Below are 23637 nucleotides of genomic sequence, written 5' to 3' on the forward strand. Positions count from 1 at the left end.
ATCCCAAAAGAGAAACGTTAGTTCCAAACTCAGAAACCACACTCGGGATCCCATTCCAAAGCGGAAGACTTCCCCCACCCCAGCAGCTGACTTCCACTCACCCTCATCCTCCCACGATCGTCTGTGTCCCCAGAGATGCCTCCGACCCCAGGACCCACCATCCCACCCAGCGTTCACCTGAGCAGCAGGTGGGCTGCAGAGACCTGCTGAATGAGGAGAAGCAAAAGCAAAAGGAACCCCATATCTCCAAAGTCAAATCGGGCACCCAGGGCCAGAGAGATGCAATTCAGGGCTGGTCCAGCAGCCGCCCCCGCACAGCTCAAGACCTGTTTCTAAAATGTGCAAACCTGCAGCTTCCCCAGGAAATAGGCCCCAGAGTGCATCTGCCCAGGTCCCTGCTTTCACCCAGGCTCAGGCACAGCCTCCTGAGGGTCAGGCCTCATCCTGGACATACGGGAACAAATCAAGACCCAGACTAACCACTGCCTGCTGTCACGATGGAGAAGTGCAGGGACCCATGTGGGAGGGCAGAGATGGCACTGACCTCAGCCCCAGGATCAGTGAAGACTTCCCAGAGGACATCTCCACCCCTGGGACCTGAATCTGGGGCAGGACGTGGACCAGATTCCCATGGACCAAGCCCCGTGGGGGCGGAGGTCAGAGACAAAGCTGAGGGAGGCAGATCCCAGGCCCATGTGGTTCCCCAACCTCCTCCACCTGCTTTTCCCCAAAGCAGGAAGTCTCTGAGTCCATCCCCAGACCCCAGGGACACCTCCCTGCTGAGGTCCCTTTGATCATTATAATACCACCAAATCTGCAGACCAGTTCACTGAGGGAGCAGACATGAGCCTGTCTCCACCCCCACCTGCACAGGAAACGCACTAGGAGAGAAGGGACCCTAGATTCTGTAGCCAGGCCAAGCTCAGAGCAGGGGACCTGCCCTCATCTATCTGCTTAGAATTCACATGAGCAGCCAGTCACCAAAGCTTTTCAACCAGACATTAATCATTTGCAGCAATTAGGTACCCGGGACCATGCAGAGGGAATCGGAGGAACCCCAAGCACAGTGCCTGAAGCACTAAACAGAAAGGCCGCCCGGGTGTGCATCGGCAGAGGAAAGGTGGCCCTAAACTTGCCCCTCTCGGGTGCCATGCACAGAGCCCTGACTGCAGTCGATGGCAGAGGGCGGCGATACCGAGCGCCCTGCGGATTATTCAGGAAGGAGGTATAATTGAAAGGATTAACATGAATGCGATGTTTCCCTTCCAAAAATTCGAGGAACGCCAAAACAACTCTCATCTGGGCTGGTATGACTCATGTTTTTAATAGAAGAACTTAATTTTCACTTGTGAGGAATCTGGGCTCAGGGAAACATTGTCTAAGAAATGTTCATTTTACTCCACGGACAGCAGTAAGAGCTACCACCCCAAAAGTAAAAATAAAGGCTCCCCCAGCCAGTGCCTGGTCTCCCAAGCTGGGCCATGAGCCACAGGGTGTGTCCACCATCAGCTGGGACAGACTGCAGGATTCCAGAGGGGAAGTATGGGCTCTGAAGTCAGCTGGACAGGTCCTTGCTCAGTGTGCTGGCCTGACACAAGCCTCATGTCCTCTCTGGGGCACACTTGGGCTGCACCCCACCAGGCACACACCCACACCAGGCATAGGGGGACACTTTCTCCTGATCCTGGAAGGCCCCAGATGACGCAGCTCCTGGTGCCAGTTGAAGAGAGACCCTCCAGCGCTCCTCTCCCTAGCAGGGCTGGCTGGAGAGGGAACAGGGCCCAGGAGACTGAGCCCCAGGACATCAGGTCCTCCCTCTTGCCAAGGCCTGTTCCCCAGACCCAGCAGAGGCAGGTGGAACCTGGGCTCAGGAGTCGCCACTTATCAGCTGCCTAATTGACGGAGATAACTTTACCTGCCTGGGTTACCTGCCGAGGAGATAAAATGTCACAGACGCTCCCCCATGTCCCACCCCACCCCGCCGCCTGTTCCTAGCTCACCCTGCAGACACTCTGCCTCCCAGGGCCTTCAGCCCCCCTCTTCCCACTCAGGGCTCCAATGAATGGGAGTTTCACATAAAAACTAAACCCTGGGACCAGGCTTCATGCAAGCCCAGGACCTGGCAAGATGCTATTTTTCTGCCTCTTGCTCTTATTGACACAGGCCCCCAGCAGGTCCCAGGTGCTGAGCTTCCAGCCCCCCTAAAGCAGGGAGGGATCATGGGTGCCAAGCATCAAGTGCTGGCTGGAGCCTGCAGGACCCAGGGAACCCCATCACGTGCCTGAAGAGCTCTGTGAGGGAGTTTCCGTGGATCACCCAGGGATAGAGGATGCTCGAGATACCTGTTTCCTGGAGCCACAGCGGGAAATCTCTTCTGAGCACCGGGGACCATTCACCAAGGCCTCCGATCAGACCCTCTGTCCCCAGCACAGCCCCAACCACCCCCCAGCCCCCACCCTGCAATTAAGAACAAATATCCCAATTCCCCCTCCCTCATTCTCCCCCACCCCTGCCCCGGCCAAGGGAGAGGCACTAATTTATAAGTTGCAGATAATGTCACCCACCATTCATCCAAATGTGTCACTAACATCCCATTAGACTGTAATTATTTTTTAATTAAAACTAAGAAAACTGGCATGCCTGAGCCGACTTTATGCATCTGTTATGGGTTAAAATAGCTTTTAAAAAATGTTTCAGAGACCGCAGTCTATTGTGGCCGCGGCCTCTGCCAAAGGAAACGCAAGCTTGCTTATTTTCTCCGTGGGGCGCAACAGAGCCTGTGTGTGTCGGCACAGAATCGGCTGGCCGTGAAAAGAATTCTAAATAAAACACAAACATGGAATTTGGCAACGCCACAGAAGCAAGCTTAAGACTAATTCCAGCAAGCGGACGACTCTCACATAGTAAGTCTGGCTCCGGCGTAAATGAAACCAGGCACTGTAAAATACCAAGGCAAGTCGGAGTTTCAACTTAAAGAGACAGGACGCGGATTCCAGGTATCAAAGCTTATTAAGCCGGCTCGCCCGGCTCCATAAATCCATAGGTTATTAGCTGTTTGCTCTCAGCCAATCCCTTCGTAAAGAGATGTATAGTAAGAGAGAGGAGGCAGAGGGGCAGAGAGGAAAGATAAATGAAAACCACCACTTTGCGCTTGACTTTTAGTGCAGCCATCCTGGAAAAACTGTGTTCATTATCTCAATTACAGGAGAAAGACCCTCTGAGACCTCAGGATACAAGCCCCAAACAGGAGAGGAGGCGAGGGAGGTGAGAGCAGCACGGGAAGGACAGATAGGGCCCCCAGGAGCCAGGGCTGTCAGAGGCGGCAACAGAGGGCGGGGCTGCGGGCAGGCTGCAGTACCCCCCACCCGACGGCGAGGGCCAGAGGGGGAAGACAGCAACAACAACAAAAGCATAACAGTAAGGCTGCCACCGTCCAGAGACCAGCTACTGCCCAGGACGGTCCGAGCTAACAGGGAGGGGTTCTCAGAATAATGCAGGGAGGGCTCTGGAACTCGCCACCCCCATCCCCTGACAGCACCGCCTTCCCCACAGAATGGAGGTGTGGACACCCAGATGAAGCCCACAGCAGAAGCCACGTGTCCCTTTGTCATTGCTAACCATCCCACTCGCTGGCACTGTCCTCACTTTACAGATGAGGAAACTGAGGCTCCTTAGACCAGGCTACCTGCCTGAGGCCAGAGGGCACATCAACATCACAGCGGGGAGGGGACCAGCCACCCACATCCATGGTCCTCACACACCCTCCTGGGCTGGCCACATGCTGGACCGGCCACAATCTGCAAGACTGGGCTCCCTGAGACTGGAGTGCAGTGGGGGCTCAGTCTCCTCCAGAAGGGGATTCCTCTCCAGAGAGAGACCTGCCCCCAAAGGCTTCCGCAGGCCTCAGTGCAAAAATAAGGGCAGGCCACAATCCCAGAAAAGTCACCAGACTGGGGCGGGCTGATCAAAAGTGGACACCCAACAGCAGGCAGTGGTGGGAGGGACCCTCAAGGTGCTGAGGGTTCCCCTCAACACTCTTCGCAGGGTACACACGCGAACACACACATACCCCAACATCAGTACACACACACACACACACACACCAGCATAAATACACACACACCCCATCATAAATATACACAGACATATACATACACACAAATACGTGTCCACATACATACATGCACAGACCCACACACGCACATACATCAGCATAAATACACACACACACATCATAAATACATGTCCATGTACATACATGCACAGACATGCACACACACCAGCATAAATATGCACCTATGCATACACATTCATACACACACACCAGCATAAATACACACAGACATGCACACACACACACATACACACACACACAAGCACCCACCTCCCCCCCCCCCACAAATGCACACATGCACAGATGAACACACAGGGCCTTTTATTTTGGAGTCTGTGCCAGGCCTGAGGTCTCTGGCAGAGGCAATGGGAAAAGCCAGGGAGAAGACCACAGGAGGCAACCTTTCCCTGGACGAGCCTGGGACACACCCCCCCCATCCTGGTTATTCCCCGCAGCTCTGCTCAGCCCCAGATCATCCTGGGGTGGTCAGGTCAGACTCACCCCAGGGAACCCTCCACCCCCTGCCCAGAGATGAGCCTGCTGCCACTCTCCGACGTTACCAGCTACCTGCCCAGGCATGGCCAGGACATCCCAGGCCACCAGCATCCACGAAGGCCACAGTCAGGCCACTCATGAATGGTCTCATCACACAGACACTCTGCAAACTGGGACCAAAGACTGGGCTCCCTAACCTTGGGCCCTGCTACTAGCCACTCCTACTCTGCAGGCCTCGGGCGAGCTCTGTCACCCAACATGGTGACATCACCACACACCGGTGGGCTCCAGGCTGCTCTTCCTGAGATGAGGCATAACGAACGTCTTAGAAGATGCAGGCTATAAATATCCCCGGCTTCTCAGAACTGGTTTACAAAAATAATTGTGTTTTCTTTAAAAAAAAAAATAGATTATAGGCAAGTATGGGTCTAGCTATTTTTAGCTTCTATTCAACTCTGTTAATTTTTCTCATAACAATCATTTTTTTAAACCATCCCCCTCTTGTTTGTAACTGCACTCCCACTTGGCACAGGGACAGGGCTGGGGGGGCCAGATGTGACCACACAGCCTTCTGTGACTATGGCGCTTGAGGGCTGGCCAGAGGTGCCAGGTATCTGAGAATCACTAAGTTCCTGAGCAAAAAAGGCACATGTGGCCACCTCGTCAGAGACCGATTCTGGGTTCCATGCAGGAGACATCTGGGGGGTGCCTAAACCTGTCCCAGACTGTAGGAGTTCCAGAGGAGACCAAACTGGGGTTCCTGGCCTGAGGGGCCTATGAGCCAGCAAGGGCACGTACAGGGCTGATTGATGGCCCCTGAAATGATATGTGCACACCTGATCAGGGGACCTGTGATCTGAGCTTGCTGGAAAAGGAGCCTTTGCAGCTCTAATTAGGCTAAAGATTAAATCCCCCTGGATGATCTAGGGGGGTCCCCGTTCACTTCATCGTCCAGAAGAGAAGACAACCCTGCAGAGGGTGCCAGGTGACCACGGAGGCAGGGATGGGGCATTGTGGACACCAGCCAAGGACACCTGCAGCCACCAGATGCTGGACGAAGCCAGAAGGACCCTCCCAGGAGCTCTGAAGTGGGCCAACACTTTGATCTTGAACCTGTGGCTCCTCTACTGTAAGAGAACAGATTTTGTAGGTAAAAGCCACCTGGTTTGTGTTCATTTGCTACAGGCAGGCCACTGCCTGGGCCCCTCATGGAGGGAGACAGAAATCACAGCCCAAATCATCAGCCTCACAACTACCTTCTCCCATCTACGAAGGACCCAGGGCCACACCCGGAACGCCACTCTCTAGTCCTCGCTCATAGCCAGGAAAGCGAGGCCAGCAGGAGGATTCCACTGAGACAGGGACCCCCTCCCAGGAGGCTCAAAGAGGGGCACAGCGTGCCTTGGGACACCTGGAGAGCCTTCCCAGCCCCCAGGGGCACTGCTTCTAAATACAGGGCTCTCTCTCTGCTAAGCCACTCTGTCAGATCCTTGCCCTGAGGACCAGGCAGAAGGGAACTTGCCCATTCGCAGAATTTTCTTCCCCAAACTATCAAGTTAGGTAAAGGTTTAGCTGACTGCTAAAACCTTGTCCTGGGAGACAAGACTGTCATGGGGAACAGTACGTGAAACTGGGGTGCTACACTCAAAACAGTGAAGGAGGCAGCCCAGGGCAGCAGCTGCAGGCGCCAAGTCCGGGTCAGAGGGGCCCAGGTGCCAGTCCACACTTTCAGGCTTATTACCACGAAGCTTGGTCCAGCTGTTGCCCACAGCCTTGAGAGACAGTGTCCTCAGGGCTAAAGTCCAGCAACCAGAACCCTGTGCACTATGGGGTGGGGGTATAAAATGGCACAGCCATTGTGGGAACAGTTTGACTAGTCCTCAAAAAGGAAAACCCATCCCCATATGATCCAGCAATCATAATGATGAAGATTAGCCCAAAAGATCCTAAAAGTGGGGCCTCAGAGAGACATTTGGACACCCAGAGGAGCATCGTCCACTGTACTCAAGAAGCAGCGATGGCCCGAGCGCTCCCTGATGGGCGAATAGAGGAGAAAACATGGTCCATCTGCCCAGGGACAGGATTCAGCCTTACATAGGAAGGAAATCCTGTCACCTGCTGCCACGCGGCTGACCCTTGAGGACATGATGGTGGGTGCAATGAGCCAGCCACATAAGGACAAAGGCCATGTGATTCCACTTTTGTGAGGTCCCTGGAGCAGTCACTTTCATAGAAACAGGAAGTAACATGGAAGATGCAAGGGCAGAGCTGGAGCTTAAGGGGGACAGAGTTCTGTTTGGGACGGATGGTAGTGACAGTTGGGTAACAACTGCAGTGTACCTAAGGCCACTCAGCTGCACCCTTAAGATGGTTAGAACTGTAAGTCCTCTGTATATTTTAAAAAGCCCCAATCCCACAATGCTATGCTAGTATCAGACTCAAGGGAGATACCGCCCATCTAGCCTATGGCACATAGTGGGTCCTCCATCACTGGTTTCGTTCATGGGTAAATCGAGAGTCAATGAGCTGGTTAATAACACAGGAGAAATTCAGAGCAAAACAACCTGAGTCAGAAAGAACTGGCTAAACACAGCACCCAGAGCAGAGAGGTACCCCGGGAGGTAGGGAGGGGCAGACCTCGCCTGCCAGTCATCCCTCACCTCTTATTAACAAAGGCAATAATTTAAAATGTCCAGTTTTATGGAAAGATTCCAACTGCCCCTGTTCCTGCAGAGAGCGACTCCGTTTTTGCCTTAACCTCTGTGGAGAAGTCCCGTGTCCTCTGACCCTCTGTTGAAACCATAAAACGCAGGCGTTCGTACTACCTAGGGTGCGGCCGGCTGGCCCTTGGCAGCTCCATGACTCACTGGCTCAAACCTCTCCCTCGGCCGCCCCGACTCATACCTGCCAGGTGAAGTCCAGCGGGAGGGGCAGCAGGCCCCAGGCCCAAAGTGCCCCGGGCGGCAACCCCAGCTCTGCTGCCTACCAGCTGCACTTCACCGAGCAAGCAGGGACACCTGGGGACATCAGCCTCCTCACCTGTGGAGTACAGAAGAGGCTGCCCCCGAAAAGAGGACACCTAGGTTCAGAGCTCAGAAGGCCGCTGCCCAGGGCTCGGCACAGAGTGGGCTTGTAGAAATGGCCTGGCTACAACCTGGTAGCCCCGTTGCCAAGTGCAAGAAGGACCTAGATGGGAAAGAAAGTCAAGGCTGATGCTTCACCTGCCTCTGACCACACACTGAGGTCACCGCCACCCATTCTCAGCCATTATTAAATAAAGTCCACATAGGTGGCCGCGGTGAGGGTCAGGCTATGATCCTCCTGAGGCCTAATGGGGTCTTCGGAGCCCCCTCACAGAGGGGCCCCTGCCCACCATGGTTTCTTCCTGCTGCTTTGTGGAGGACATTGGCCTACCTTGATTATGTTTGGATAAACTCTATTTCATGGTTAAGACTATTTGGATTGGATTGTGAAATGTGTACAGCACACAGCCCCTCCACCCCTACCCTGCCCTCGGGGTTTGCAAAGTCAAGGACATACTGTTCCCCTCACCAAAAACACGCAAAGAACACCTCAAGCTTCTTCAGGACATAAACCTGGGTCCTCTCAGGTGCAGAGAAGTTGATTCTACGGCGACAGGGAGGTGGGTTCTCTGTAGAGAATGGCGCTGAGGGCCTTTCTTTCTCTCACAGATGTAGACACACCCTTTGCAGGGTCTCCCTGGACACCATCAGTACAGCCCAGGCACCCACAGGCCCCGGCCCCAATGCACCCTGGAGGAAGGGTGCTGAGCCAGCCCATGCAGGCTGGTAGGACCTGTGGCCAAGGCCCTGACTCCCACTCCAATCCCAGAAACCCACTTTGAGGGCACTTTGATAGGAAAATCTCGTGCAGTCCCAGGCTTCACTCTGAGTCCAAAGTTCCTCCTGGTGGTCTCAGGGTCCGTGACTCTGTTTCCCCATAAGTCCAGCCAGGCAGACATGGAGGTGACTTGGGCCAGAGGGAGCCTTCCAGTAAGACATCCTGGACCAGGCGTCTGTCACTGACCACACTCCCCCTGCCCCAGCTCACCTTCCAGAGGAGTAAAACACAGCTGTCTCCTGGGGCCCTCCCCACTCCCTCCCATGAACTTCGTCCATTTGTTTATTCTTTTTAGATAGAGAAAGGCACCAGGGAGCACGTGTCTCACATCATGGCACCACAAGGCTCCAGAGAGGTGCTCTCCCCACTGTGGGCCCCTCCAGGGCAAGGGCCTGGCAAAGACCCCCCCCCTCTCACTTCTGCATCCCCCACTCCTAGCCAGGGGTCAGGCACAGGCATGACCAGCGAAATGAAGGAACCTTGGGTCTGCCCAGGATGTTCTCATGTGATCTGGTTTCCCGCTGGCCAGTTCCATCTCTATTGTCCATGTCCAAGTGGCCAATGCAGCCCCCAGGAAGTGGGAAGGGACAGCCAGGAGCACACTGAGGCAAAGCTGACCTGAGTTGGAATCTCGGTTCTACCCTTTGTGTGCTCTGTGACCTCAAGTAGGTTGTTTGGCCTCTCTGAGCCCAGTGTCCTCCTGGGCAAAGTAGGGGGCTCTCTCTTCTTGGGGCAAGATGAGAACGGGATACGGTGTCCAGGCAATAAGGACACATAGTAGGTTCTTTAGGAAACAGCAGCAAGCCCTAGGAATACAGATAATAGTGGTCCTTCCTCCCCTACTAAGAAAGTGCAGGCAAGGGACTCGGTTGGCAGACTTGTCATTGGGGGCAGGTCCCCGAGGTCACAGTATGGCCCTGCTTCTCAACACTGCTTGCCCTCTCCCGCTCCTTCACCCTGGCAACAGCTGAGGCCACAAACACAGGGATGACGTGCAGATACTTCGGGTGTCCCCGTTCTGCAGGTGAGAAAACTGGGGCTTAGAGACAGCCAGTGGCTGGCTCGCGTCCCACACTCACCCCCAATCACTCTGAGAACCGAGACCAAGGACGGGCCCACCTCTGGAGCTTCCCACTCCCTGGAGCGCTCCCCCTAACACAGGTGCATGACAACCCTGGCATGACACCCATGCCACAGAGCCCTGAGGACATGGCAGCCAGCAACCAAGGCACACACACAGGACGCAGAGAGGACCTTCCCACGCCAGACAGCAAAGCTGAGCCCCAGGGGCCACACATGGGGCTCCTCACTGTAACATGTCCACCTGCCACGTCCAGTTGCAGGCTTCACACGGAGCCTCGTGGTGAGAAGGTAGGGAGGAGTTTTTCCACAGCTTCCCCTAGTGACAGATGTCCTTTGTGGTTTTCAATGTGAACTCAAAAGAGGCAGTGTGGCCTGGTGGGTGGCGCCTGAGCGACCTAGGTCTGAGTCAGCCTGACCACCCACATCTTGTGGCATGTGTCCCCCTGTGTGCCTCAGCTTCCCCCATCTATCCAATGACGGGCCTGCATGAGGCGACCTCGCCTGATGTGCGATGGTTGAAGACTGCAGCCTCGGGTCACCCAGGGCAAAGCCACTTCTGGCCAGTCAGCTACACATGGAGAGCAGCGCCCAGGCTCCTCCACCACTTTCAAATCCCCTGCAAGGGAGCAGCGGCCGCCTTGCTCCGAGGTCTCTCGTGTCGGGCCAGTGCTGCTTCTTCACATCCACTAACTGCTTGAAAGCACTGCATCCAGCGCTGCATTAAAAATTAATTACACATGCTATTTTATTGCCAGTGCATAATGTAACGAGCACCAGCTGTGCTAAACAGCCAAACTCCTTTTTAAGACAGCTATAAAAAAAAAAAAAAAAAGGAAGAAAGATAGAAAGAAACTGCACTTCCAAATGCCTCTCCCGTCAGAGCAGAAAAACAGCAACATCTTGTATGGATTTGAACAGAATTCTTCGATTTAGCTCTGCCTGCAGAACATCGTAAGGGCCGGCGCGGGGACTGAGACGGTCTGTGTCAGGCTGCGACAGTGGGTCTCCTCCGGGCGTGGCTAGGACCTTTTATCTAAGGATGGTCACCCCTGTAGGAGTCCTTCGGCTGGCCCCACTCCTGGCCCCTTTGGCCCCTGGAGACGTGATTTTCCAGCTACACTGGACGGGGGACTTTTCAGGAGTCCACTAAAGCCCCTTGTCACTCTCGGCCACCTACAAGGCCCCGGAGAATGGGCTTCCTACAGTTCTCCGTGGCGCTCCAGGCACTTCCTCCAGTGGCCGAGGGTGGCGCCTGGTTGCCAGGCAGGCGGTGGAGGAAGACCTCTCAGCAGAGCATCCCAAGAGGACATCCAGGAACTGACAGGAAGGACTCTCCGGGGACGCGGTGAATGCTGGGTCCTGAGTGCTGGGAGCGGCAGCCCCTTGGGCAATGTAGGCGTGCAGATGACTCTGAATCTGTAAAACTCCCGGAGAGCGCTTTATCTACCAGAAGCCAACCCCACTGACCCTGGGACCTGGACGACCCTAAAGACGGCTACTGTGCAAGGGAGCCAGTCCCAGGGCACCAACCGGAAAGAGGTCCGTCCACAGCCTCCCTTCTCTTCTTCACCCCGTACTCACCCCTCCCTCCAGAGTCCCAAAGGAGACCCTAGTGCCCTCTGCTGCCCTGCTGAGCATCAGCGGGGGCTCGGGGAGGTGGCCGTCTGTCCGCATTGCTGCTGGGCTGCACATGGATCCTCCGCTGTTAATCAAACCCAGTTCAGAAAGCAACTCCAGCTTGCTTCTTGTTCTGGTATGAAATGTGCAAAGCGCAGACCATATCATTAACATAAAACTTCCAGAAATAAGGCCACTTTCCAGACAGACTGTATTAATTGCATCAGGCCTTTGCAGCGAGGGTGGTCTAATCCACGGCCTCCCATTGGACGGCTCCGGTTATAAAACCGACACAGAAGGAACGCTGGGATGTAATTGAAGGAGGAGAAAACGATAGATTCTACTGTTCAACCCTACTATTTACTTACAGGTATTCTTTTATCTTTATTGTCCCTTTAACCCATGCCAAGAAACCCCAGACTAGTTAAATAACACAGCAAGCACAATTTCAGTAGAAAAGTAAATTGAATTTAACTTTACAAGATTGCCCTGTGATTTCAGCATATACTAATGACTGCAACTGACTCCCTCTATTAAATCCAAACACTTCCACTTCCCCGAGCCGGGATCCTGTGTGTTCTTGCATGAGACCTTGAACTTCTCCAAGCGCATGTATTAATCACTGTGGCTGATGCCCATTTGCAGCCTTTAAATATGCAATGAAGTGTCTGCGTTCCTTTTTCGCCTCCTAATGCTGGTGCATGATCTGCGGCAGCCAAGGCGCTCAATACCTTTAAGTGTGATGCCAGGCACGCAGCTTGAGAGGACCTCCGCACAGTGCCAGGCACCCAGCACTGCCAAGTAGGAAGCTCCTGTGGGTCCGCTCAGCACAAGGCACTGTTCTCACACTCAGCACCTGGCCTATGTGACCCCAGGCAATCCTAGGATCAACCCCAGGAGCTAATATTACCCCCAATTCACAGATGGGGAAATGGAGGAAAGGAGAAGGACCATGGCCCATCTGAGGCCACCCAGTTCACACTGCACCCCCCAGAAATCCGATACGCTCTGATGACCACCTTCCAATCACAGAAACCTCAGAACAGAGAAGTGCTGGGGGGAAGGGGAAGCCCAGCAATCTTCAGTGGCCTCCTGAGTCCTGGGGAGGAGACTATAGTGGTCAGTCCCCCTGGACCTTTCCAGGAGCCACTTCTGAGGGGCTTGCTCTTACTTCCCACCCTCTGCCCCCATATCCATCGTGGAACCCCCACCAAGCCCCATGCAGCCCCCAGTGATCTGCTTCAGAGAACAACATGAAAATGTCTATGTGAATGTATATATGTGTGTGTGGGGGGGGGGGTATTTAAAAAAAAACAAGGCTCAAAGAGGAGCAATGACATCTTCAAGTCCACTGACCAGACAGGACCACAGGTGCCCCGCAGCCTTCACTTGGAATTTCTCAGGGAAGGTTTTTGAGCCCCAGCAGGGCCTCAGCTCAGAGCCCCACATTACAACAGCAGAGTCCACAGGAAACAGGCCCAGAGTCCCTGCTTCCCACTGTGACCACCGTAGGAGGCCCGGAGTGGGGGACAGAGCTTCTGGGACACTGGGATGGAGGTGAACCACACCTGTACGCTTCCCCCCACAGACTCACACCTTCTATAAATAACCGAGAGTGCATTTACAGCACACAGTTAACCTGTGTACGACACATTTGCACAGGGGCTTGCCCTATTGATTTCAAGAGATGGGTTCAACGCATCCTCATCCAAAAAGGGACAAAACAAAGTGAGAACGGCAGCCCCGCTCCATTGGTACAGCGGACTGCTTCCTCCTAACCGTTGCTGGGAATTGAACGACTCCCTTCCAGCTACTAATTAAACAGGCACTAAAAACACTTAACAAACAACCCAGTCACAGGGACAGAAACCACAAAGGGACAAGAACCACTGGAATGGGATATTTTCAGGTATTGAAACTGATCAGGAAATATGACAGTCCACTCTGGTGCAGGCTAATAAGCAGAGACCAAAAGAAGAACGAGAAAAGCATAGAGTGTGGAGCAGAGGGTGGGAAGCAAGAGCAGGCCCCTCAGGGGTGGCTCCCGAAAGGCCCAGGAGCTGACCACTGTGGTCCCAACCCCAGGAACAGTGCCTCACCCTTGCCCGCTCTTCTCCCCAAGCATGGCACTGCTCACAGGCCAGAGCCCTGGAACTTCTGAAGCCCTAAAATCCAGAGATGCGCCCAGGCCACTGACGAGGCGGGTGCTGGACAAGGGCGACTTCCTCGCTGCCTGCTCTCCCACACTCTTACTTCAGGTTCTCACCCCATACCTTCTTCCCCGCAGCAGAATGCAAGCTGCAGGCGGGCAGGAGCCCACACTCTATTTGCAGGGTGCCTAAAAGCAGGTGCCCAAGAGATGGCTTTTGGCTGAAGAATGAGCGGGTGCATGTGAGCCGTGAGACCACCACGTCTCCAAGGCTCATCCATAAAGTGGGGGAGTAAAGTGTGAGCCTGCTGTGAGGACTGCGTTCAAGAACGCACGCAAATGTCTGGTGTCAGGCAGTGCCCACGCTAGGCATGGCCCTTATCAGGAGCCCAGTAGAGTATGTGGGGACAGATGATGGCAGAGTTCACAGGGAGTCAGGCCGGGCAAACCTTGCTCATCCTCCACTGCACAGAGGCAGAGGCAGTGTGGCTCCCTGGGAAGAGAGGTGGCCTGCTCAGGAGGCCTCCCAGAGACAAATCCCAGTCCTGCAGCCTTGGCCCAGCCACATGCCCTCCCAGACTTTGCCCCCACCTCCACCCCCATCTGCACAACTGGACTGCAGTGGCTCCTGCCTGGCACTCCACAAAGCTGCCAGGAGAGCCCACCCTGTCAGGGAGGTGCCCGGTCCCGTGGCTAACTCTCCTCCACTCTGGCAGCTTCTAAGGAGGGCCGGAGCCAACAGAGGGTTAAGCAAACTCGGGTGCGCCTCTGGCGAGGAGATCGTGTTTCTACATGCAGAACTTGACCGAGTCCGGTCGTAAACACTCAAGCTGATCTTTGATAGCGTGCCCCCCCAGTGGCTGCAGGGCTGCAGGGCTGCTGCACTAATTACAGGAAGCCATGAGAGTGGGGCAGCCACCCAGACGGAGCAGACAACCCTCGCTGGGCAAAAAGGTCCTCCCCAGACTCACAGAGCAATCGACAACCAAGCCAGTACAGGAGCCCCAACCACCCTGGGGAACAGGCAGCCCCAGACAGGCAGCCAGCTTCTTTACAAGTAGTTCCAACTCCTTCCCGGGTGATTCTGATCTTTGAGCATTTAAGGCACAAGCCCAATAAAAAACCAGAACTTCCCCCTGGAAGCCAGATCCTATGATGTCATCACCTGTCACAGCAGGGTGGCACTGAAGGCTGCGGGCCACCCCACCAGCAGGAAGGCCAGGAGTTCCTGCCCTGGAGCAGAGGCTGGCAGGGGCCATTTGCAAAGTTCATGCTCCACCAAGGACTGTCCCTTGGGACAGCATCAATGAAAAGCAAAACCTGCTCAATACAAAGTCTTCCTTTGACATCTTGAGTCAAGAGAAAGCCTGCAGTGTGCCTGGTGACGGGGCAGGAACAAACTGAATCTGCCCCAGCTCTGCAGCCACCCTCTCCTTTCCAGCCCCTGCCACGGAAACCAGGCCACAGCCATGGCCACGTGAGTCTGTGTCAGCATCCTGGCTCACGCAGCTATCGCGCACTGCACACCAGGCCTGCTAGAGCTGCAGTGAGCGCCCTCCGCCCGCGAGCTTCTGGGGAACCCAGGCCACAGGACTTTGGGTTCTCTTTGGGGAGAGAGTGGGGAGGAGGCGGAGGCCGAGCGTCGCCTTGCTGCCCTGCCTGCCCGTCTGCGTTATGGGCAGCCACATGGCCTCCCAGGGGAGCAGGGGGAGCGGGGGCAAGCACAGATGTGAAGGTCTGAGGTCCGCCCAGAGCCAGGCCCCTGTCCCTGCCCACACCCGCCCCCAGAATGTTTCACTCCCTCCCGTGGCCACAGATTTTTAAAAGGCTCCTTTTGAGCAACTTTTTTTTTCCCTCTAAGTTAATGGGCAACACATTGTCCCAAAGAGAAATTCAGCATTTCAGATGGCTCCGGCGATGCACACAGACAACCAAGGAATCTGCACACAGACAACCAAGGAATCTCCCGGCCTCGTCAGGGCGGCAGGGGGGCGGGGGAGCAGAGGCAGGGGCAGAAGAAAACCTCAGATGTTAAGCGTTATCCAATTAAGCTTTAGCTAAACAGCCCAAAGAGATGAAATTTGGAGGCTGGGCAATGCATTCTGGGAGTGGGGGGAACAGGGGTGGAGGGACCTCCTGACCCATGGGGACCAGTCACGGGTTTACAGTTCTGTGGACATCCTTCACCGCTTCCCAGAGCACCCCAAAAATGCCTTTTGGGTGAGGGTTGCTCTTCCTCCCTGGGTCCCACCTTAGGTCCCCTGCTCTGCCCGGGCACACCCCGCCATCCCCGGGAGCCCACCCCCCCATCGCGGCGGCCTCGTTACCTGACAACTGACACTGGCATCCAAAGGGAGCCTCCTTCTGACCCTCACCCTGAGTCCCGTCGCCCGAGACCGGGCGTGCGCTGCAGCAGGGCAGCGGGAAGCAGGGCGGGAGAGCGCCCAGGGCGCGCAGAGGTGGAGTGATCACGGATGTGTGAGGGTGGGAGGAGGCAGCTATGGGGGCCATCGCTGGCAGCTGGGCAGGCCTGCACGGCCCTGGAGAAAAAACAATAGAAAAGACCGGTCAGTCGGGCCCTGGACTGCACAAGGGGCTTAGGGCATGGGAGGGGGCCCGGGGTGCAGGGCTGCAGCCAGCCTTCAAGGGCCGGAGGCCCCAGGGGTGCCAGGCCCTGCAGGGAGGGTGACCAGGGCACAGGGAGGGGAGAGGGGGTCAGGGAAGTGGGCAGGGGGCACTGGAGAGAGTCCTGTATCCACAGCTGCCAGGTCTAGGGACTGACACCCCACTTCTGGGGGCCTTGTGTAGGGGGCTAAGGCACATAGGGACTGTCAGGGCCCCACTCCCAGGAAAGACCCTTCCAGGAAGGGTCTTCTGTAGCAAACGGGAGCAGGCTCCTATTGGGGATTTCTTCCCCCAAATCTGGGCTACCCCGGGAAGAACTGGGAAGCTCGGAGCCGCCACCGTCTGACACCGCGATGGGCTCTTAGGACAGGCCTGGGCTCCTCAAGTCCACCTCGAAGGGGCTGGGCACTGGGGAGTGAGCTGCCTAGCTAACTACTAGCTGAGGCCTCTCTCCAGTCTCCCGCAAGCAGCACCCAAGCCCGGGTTGCTTCAATTCCCTCCTCCCTCCACCCTCAGGAAAACCTGGCACAGCCCAGACCCCTCTTCATGTCTCAGCCCTGGCTTGGGAGTCCCTGCTTCCCCCACTCGCCACCCCCAGTGTCTGACAGCAACTCGGAGGGCCTGGCCAGGGCCCGCCTCGCCTCCGCCCAGCCCTACAGCTCGCCTGGGCTGCCGGCAAGGCCTGCGTTTGATTTGGCCGTTTATCTTACATGGCTAAGAGACCACCAGGGCAAAACATTTGTGTGAAGCCCTTGCCAAAACCACAAGTGAAGAAGCCCAAATTCCCTGGGTAAATAATTGAGCAGGGAAGCATCAGAGAGACAAAAAGAAAACATCAACGAGATGATGGGCAGCTGAGCCCAGTCGGCTCGCCAGAGAGGCTACAGCACCTCACCTCCCAGCACAGGTCTGCATGAGGGGAATTGGCCCACTCCACAGCCACCATGTGTGACTCCCCCATCCCAGGAAGAGCCACTGGGCTCAGCCACCGACTGCAAACCAGGAACCTGTCTGTCTTCATGTGACTGAGCCTCCTAATATGCCACAGTGGGCATGGACCTAGGACACCCATTGCACAGACCAGGAAACTGAGGCCATGACCCAGAAAGCTGCAGATCCCAGCAACTGACCCCATCAAACCCTGCTGCCTGGCTCTAAAACCAGAGCTCTTTTTTGACATGCTCTGTTTGTCTAAAATGTGAATCCAGGATAAGGGTCTTCGTGGCATGTGAGAAGAACCCCACCTTGAAGCTTGGGAACTCTGAATATGTCCTGCCAAGAGGCCACAAACAAAGCTAGTGCCAACACTGCCCAGGCCCATGAAGACTTTGCACTAGGCTAGCCCAAGCACCGGCTGTCTCAGAACTGGCCACAGCCCCAGAAGGGCGTGGCCAAGGAACCCCTGAGCAGTTCCAACCCCAGAGGCTGACAGGAAGGTCAAGCCCCAGATTTAGTGTAGGCACCAAAAAAGGTCTGCATCTGAGGCCAGTGTCACCTGCCTCCTTGCGAAAGTCTGCCCTGGACAGCCCTTGCCTGAACCCCCAGCCTGGAACTGGACATTGTACATCTGACCCTGTCTACTACAGGCCTCTAAGTCCTACATGGAACCTCCCTCAGACCAGGGTGGGCTCTGGACCCTCTGTGGCCCTGACAGTGGCTTTGTGCTGAGTATACCCTAAGCACCTGTTCAGCAAGTGGGAACACGTAGGGCCTGAGGCTTGGGGAGCTCTGGACCATGAGTCCAGCTATATCTTCTGTTTCCCTCTATGGCTGCAGTTGGGATGCAGGGACCAGGACACCTGGTATCCTGAGAGCAAGGGACGTGCTGGGCAGGGAAGCCTAAGAGTCCTTGACCTCAATCCAGCCATCAACAGCTGTAAAGAGCCAGGTCCAGACTCTGGCTCCTGGGCTCTGGGCGAGACGGCAACACAGCCAGCAGCACTGACCCCAGCTGTGCAGCACCTCGCAGCCTGGGAGTCAGCTGTCCCAGATAACACCCACCTGACTCCATTCCCCTGACGAGCAGAAGAGCCAAGGAGCAGGAAGCAAAGGGCAGCAGTGGGCTAGACCAGAGTCTGTCAGCACAGGTCACATACCATAACACAATGCTCTGCACGGGGTTGGGGCTGCACCCCAGGGCCTCCTTAGGAATGCTGATCACACTGAAGTCCCCTGCTTCAGGAGTGGCTCAGAAGAAGCAAAAGAGCGGGCTGCAGAGTGAGGGCCTCTGGGACTCTTAGGCTACCCTCTGCCATGCAGGAGGATGTCCCTGGGGGCAGCTTAGACTGCAACTCTCCCCAAAGGTGGGATTCAAGAAGCCCCCTCTGCAGCTACAGCACAAGTTAAGTGATGCAAGAAACCATCCATCATATGATTCCATGGATAGGAAACATCCAGAACAGGCAAATGAATGGAGACGGAAGGTCCAGGTTGCCGGGGGCTGGGAGCTAATGGGTGCAGGGTTTCTGTGTAGGAGTATAAATTAGATTATCTGCAATCAGACAGTGGTAACGGCTGCACACACTATAAACATAATCAAAACCACTGACAGACGAAATGGTGAATTCTACATTTAGAGAATCTTAAAAAAAAAAAAAATCAAAGGTGAGGACATTGTCTCTAGGCCTCAATACCTGTCCCAGGCCACCTCCCAGCCCTGCCCTTCCACAGGGAGGAGTGTTTGCCTTTAAAAGTGCAGCCAGGAAATCTGGAGTTGTGGGTAAAGAGCACCTGAGAGCAGCGCAGCGGCCTTGGGGGTGGGCCAGGAGAGAGCCTGGGTTCACATCCTTCCTCTGCCATCCCCTGGCCATGTGACCTAAGGTGATCACTTTCTCAGAGCCTCAGCTTCCTCATTTTGAAAGGGTCAGGACAACATGAACCAAAGTTAGACATCTGGTAAACTTAGTCACCGTCTTAGTGACCACTAAATGATCAGATCCCTTTCTAGTTTTCCATTTTGGAACTTTCCCTACTCCCAAGGGTGCTTCTCACAGCACTGGAGCTGCCTGGTGGAGGGAGCCTACAAAGACCTGCAAGTCACTGTTTTAAAAAGAAAGCCTTCAGGGGCTGGAGGTGTGGCTCAGGGATAGTGGGCCTGCCCAGCAACCTGGAAGCCCTGGAGTCCATCCCCAGCATTACAAGAGTAAATAAAAATGTAAAATGATTTCTTTTGCAGTCCATGGGTCCCGTTTGGAATCTGAACAGACCCCCCATGCACCTAGGGATGCCAAGCCACCATCTCAGTTTTAAGTTGGATCCAGGGGGCTTATAAATAAAATCGTGGCTGGCTTGATTTATTTTTAAATCATGGAAGTTCACTTTAATTAAGGAAAAATAAATAAACGATTAATACCTGAGTTATCTCAAGCAAGCCCAGAGCCTTCCTATGGGGTAGCATGTCCCACTCTCACAAAAGAGGAAACTGAGGCTGGGAAAGACTGAAGAAGGCGCCCAGACGCACTGGGCTTAGGAAGGCCAGAAACTGCCACCCGGCTCTCTGTATCTGGTACAAAAAGATAACCCAAAAAGTCTCCCTAAAATGCTTCCGAAGCTCCAGCATCATCGGGCGCGAGCTCATTTCAATGCCTTCCAGGCCCCGAAGCATTCCGAGGGGTCTGCAGCCCTCCTCCCTCCCGGGGCCCTGCAGATGCTCCGCTCCAAGCCTCACACATGCGCACTAGCGGCGACACGCCCACCTTGAGCGTGCAGACACAAAACGCCTGGAAACGCCCCACCCCGGCGAGAGGGGAGCCAGCCCGGCCCAGCGCCGCGTCCCGTGGCAGCAGCCGCTCCGGGATGGCAGGACTGCAGATGCCGCGTCCCCAGCCAGAGAGGTGGCCCGGAATACACTGCGCGGGAGAGGTCTATTTTTCTCCCTACTGGTGCCTTTCAACGGATACAGTTTTTTAAGGCGAGAACTCCTACTGATAGTGCAGAAATGAGTCATAGATCAGCAAAGGAGACAGACAGGGAGCCAGGCATGTGAGCGAGGGACACTGGCAAGGGAACCTGACAGTCCCCGCGCCCCCTCCCCCCATGCCAAGACATTAATTCTCACAAGTCGGAGAAAATTACTATGCATGAATGCAAAAAGCATGATCAGGAGTAATTAACATGGCTTCATATGCAAATTTTATTAATGCAGAAGTACAAAGTCATTATGCAAATGAAACTTACGTCAACTCTCTTGACAAATATTCATCTCTGAGGCTCAAGTTTCTCCCTTTTTATTTATTTATTTAATTTTCTCTCTCTTCCCTCCCCCTTTTTTCCCTAGGTTTTTTTTTTTTTGGTGTGGTTGTTGGCAGGTACAAGTCAGCTCATAGGAGAAGGAGAAAATTTTAAAAAAAAAGCTCTGGGCAGCAGGCAGCCAATCAAAACGCCAGAGCCTGTAATGAGGGCGATTGATGGCTGTTTGGCTTTTACTGCAGGGTAATGAACTAGAATCCAGTCTGAGGAGGGGGGAAAATATGAATATTCATGAGACTGTGCTCCTGCCTTTGATGATTAAAGAAATTTTTAATATTCAAATAAGCGCTTGCCAAGTGATTAACAAAGAACAAGCACGCAGAAATATGGAAATGGGAGCCGGGAAAGATTTGAGAGGCGAACATACTGTGCTGGAAAGGCAGCCCCAAATTTCATAAACAAGATAGGCAGATAACCCAATTCACACGCGGGCAAATAAAAACATTTCTTCCTGATCACTTAAATATTTTGCCAGCTACTTTGTCTTAAAGATGATAAAAATGCTGTGTATTAAGGGGGGAGGGAGAAATAACATGAAGTCAAATACACTGCTCATATTTAAGAATCATTATCCCAATCCTAGCCCGCCTCCTCCCACCCCGAAGGGAAATTAGGATTCTTTTTCCGGTTTGCTAGAGAGAAAAGATGGAGGTGAAACCAGCTCAGTTTGTAACCCATGTCGAGAGGCAGGTCTGCCTACTTTGGTACTGTGTTCCGGGGGCTCAGCCTAAATTGGCACAGCCATGACATAACCTGTGGTCATTTGTTGCCCCTAGCCAGGTCCAGCAGCCCAAAGACTGGGGGGCAGGGGGGAGGGCAGTTAAGTCTACAGAGCTGTGTGTGACCGCTGGTGTCCACAATCTGGAATCTCAGGGCCTCCTCAGACTCAGGCCCTGCTCTAAGCACAGAAAGAAAGTGGACATCAGTAAAGCCTGGCTCATCTTGAGAGGTTAAAAGGACTCAGACCTTCAGCACAGGGCCTGACCCAGGCATCTTTAGGTCCAAAAATAGACTGTCACTAGCCATCACCAAGGGGAAGTGCCACCACAGACCCTGCAGCCTCCATTAGCTGTCTGCTAAGGCCTCGTGCTCATATTGTAACAGCTCCACCATGGGTTCACACTGAAGCACATAATAACAGTATTAGCTGGTAAAATGATCCTGCAGTTAAAATACATCTAATTAGCAGCCGATGACATCCATTTTGGCAATTTCCTATTCGATAGAAGTGGAGTGCCACCTTAAATGAGACAGGCACAGGGTCTTACCCGACAAGACCCGACCTTCCCATCATTATGTCTTTCTCCCTTTCTTTGCAGGAGGTGGGGGGGGGTGGTTGGAGGGTGGAAGAGGAGCCCAAACAGCAGGAATAGAGAATAATTCTAAGGAACTTTCTTTGTTGCTCAATTTCAGACCTACAGGAGTCTGGGGGTGGGGGCATACAACCAAGTAAATTTCTCTGCTCCTTAAGTGGGATTACCCCAAAGTGCAGGAACCAGCAAACACTAGAACTTGATTTCATTTCACTGTAAAAAATAATAACAACATCATCATCATCATCAAACATAGAAGGAATACCTCAATTCCATGAGGTAGGTCTCCAAGACAGGAGCAGAGGGCAAGTGGGCATGTGCATGGCCCACTCACTGCCCCACAGCAATTGGGAGACCTAGAAATTCTACCCATGAAGCCAGGGCTCCCCAAGTCCCACCTCTCCCCACTGGATTCTCATTCTAAGTAAAATATGACTGTTTTGCCCGAGTGCCCAGTGGCCAGCCCAGGTCTCCAGTCCCAGGCTGTCAGAGATTATGGTTTCGGGGGTGAATGTGGACGTGTCCTTTGGAAGGACATCAAAAAAGTGAGGTTTCACAAGGGTTTGCACAGATGTGCTTACAGAGCTCCTCCCTCCAGGGTCATCACACAGGAGACATAAAAAGCACCGTTCAAACCCACGATTGGCCTCTACAGGCGGAAGGACAGTAGCCCTTACAGGTGGCTGGGAAGGGTGGGAATTTGGATGCAGGTGAAAGAGCCCTATGAACTTCATCCACAGTCAGCCCAGCTGGACTCAGAGAGGGCCACTGCCAGTGCAGGGCAGCAGGTCATGGCCTCCAGGAACACACATCTGTTCAACTCTGAACTTGAGGCCATCTCTCCCACCACTTCTCAAATGACCACTCTGAGACACCACCAACCATCCACAGCCCTGTGTGCACACCTGCCATGAGAAGATCTGGCCACCCAGAAGAGGCAAGAAGCAGGTCTCTTGGACAGGAAGCGAGGCTGCCTCCTCGTAGCTCCTCCCTCCTCCAGCACTGCTGAAATCTGTCGTGGTGAATCACCACTTCAACTATTTCCTCTCCCCAACATGCTGCCCATTTAGTGCATCCAAGGAAGGAGACAGGAGAGGCAAAGGACAGACCATGCCCCCCAAAACACTACCAAAACCTGTTTTCTTCCTTCCGCCAGGGTTTGGAAAAGGAACCATCAGCCAGGGCAGCTGCTTCTTGCAATTAGAATCTGCCACGCCCCTTTCCCGGGTCCAGAAGCACCTGCTTTAATGGCTGCCAACCCCAATTTCCTCAAGATGCAAGCTGCTGAAATCCTCTGGGGCAGCAGAGACCCTTTCTGCACCCTGAGCCAAGAATTGGTAAAGCTGTATCGCCATGGCCCTTCCAAAAGAGCCCCCCAAGGGAGAGAGCAGAGGAAATTCCAGGGGTTGCTGGGTAGGAAGGGTGCCCCCAGACCATCTATGCAGAACCAACCACTCAGGGTGAGGCAGAAGAGGTGACCAGCTATTTGGGGCTCACCTTCCAACCCCTAAACCGGAATCTGCAGGGAGGAAATTTGCAGCTTGGACTCCTTTCCTTCAGGGGAAACCCCTGGAACTCTCTGAGCAGCTGGAATGCAAATAAACTCCAACCATGCTGAGGCCTGTGTAGCACCGCTTTAGGATGCACATGGAAAAAAGAACAGGACTCCTCTGGGGTGGCCGTGGCAGGCAGGGTCCACCAACCTGGGCCCAAGATCCTGGAATTGGTAGGCCCGGGGACAACAGAGGGTGAGGCCATGTGTTTGCCAAGTTAGAAAAATGTGTGCATGCGCATCTATAGTATACCGAGAGATTACGCATATATGTGCACACAAGAAACACATCTATATCAGCAACATGGACATAGGGAAGTGTCTGCAGGCATCACCTGGAGTCTGTAGGGGCCAAGGACAAAACTGGGGTGGATAGGTTCTCTGAATCTACCCAGTATCTAGCAGAGGAATTTCCCCTTCTTCCCCTGATTTAGGCCTTCTGGTCAGAAGCTGAGTAGCTGCTTCATTCAATCTTTAGCAGCTCCTACCCTCAATCCCTCAAATAAAACTCATCCAAAAGCCTGCGTGAATTTTACCTCCGCATGTGTCCAGAGTGACCAATGGTGTACTACAAGTATCT

General features: G+C 54.2%; 1 protein-coding gene across 2 annotated transcripts in view; it reads right to left on the reverse strand.

Annotated features, from left to right (window-relative positions):
• Positions 1-23637, reverse strand: part of Bcl11b (BAF chromatin remodeling complex subunit BCL11B) — an 89067-nt gene that overhangs the window by 36515 nt on the left and 28915 nt on the right. Inside the window, exon 3 of one of the 2 annotated variants that reach the window (XM_048799308.1) lies at positions 15647-15859. The exons of the other annotated variant lie outside the window; for it this stretch is intronic. Within the exon in view, the coding sequence (XP_048655265.1) occupies positions 15647-15859 (213 nt within the window). The remainder of the gene's footprint in view (positions 1-15646; positions 15860-23637) is intronic. 2 annotated transcript variants of the gene reach the window in all.

Source organism: Marmota marmota, unplaced genomic scaffold (genome assembly GCF_001458135.2).
Source record: "Marmota marmota marmota unplaced genomic scaffold, marMar, whole genome shotgun sequence".
Lineage (NCBI taxonomy): Eukaryota > Metazoa > Chordata > Mammalia > Rodentia > Sciuridae > Marmota > Marmota marmota.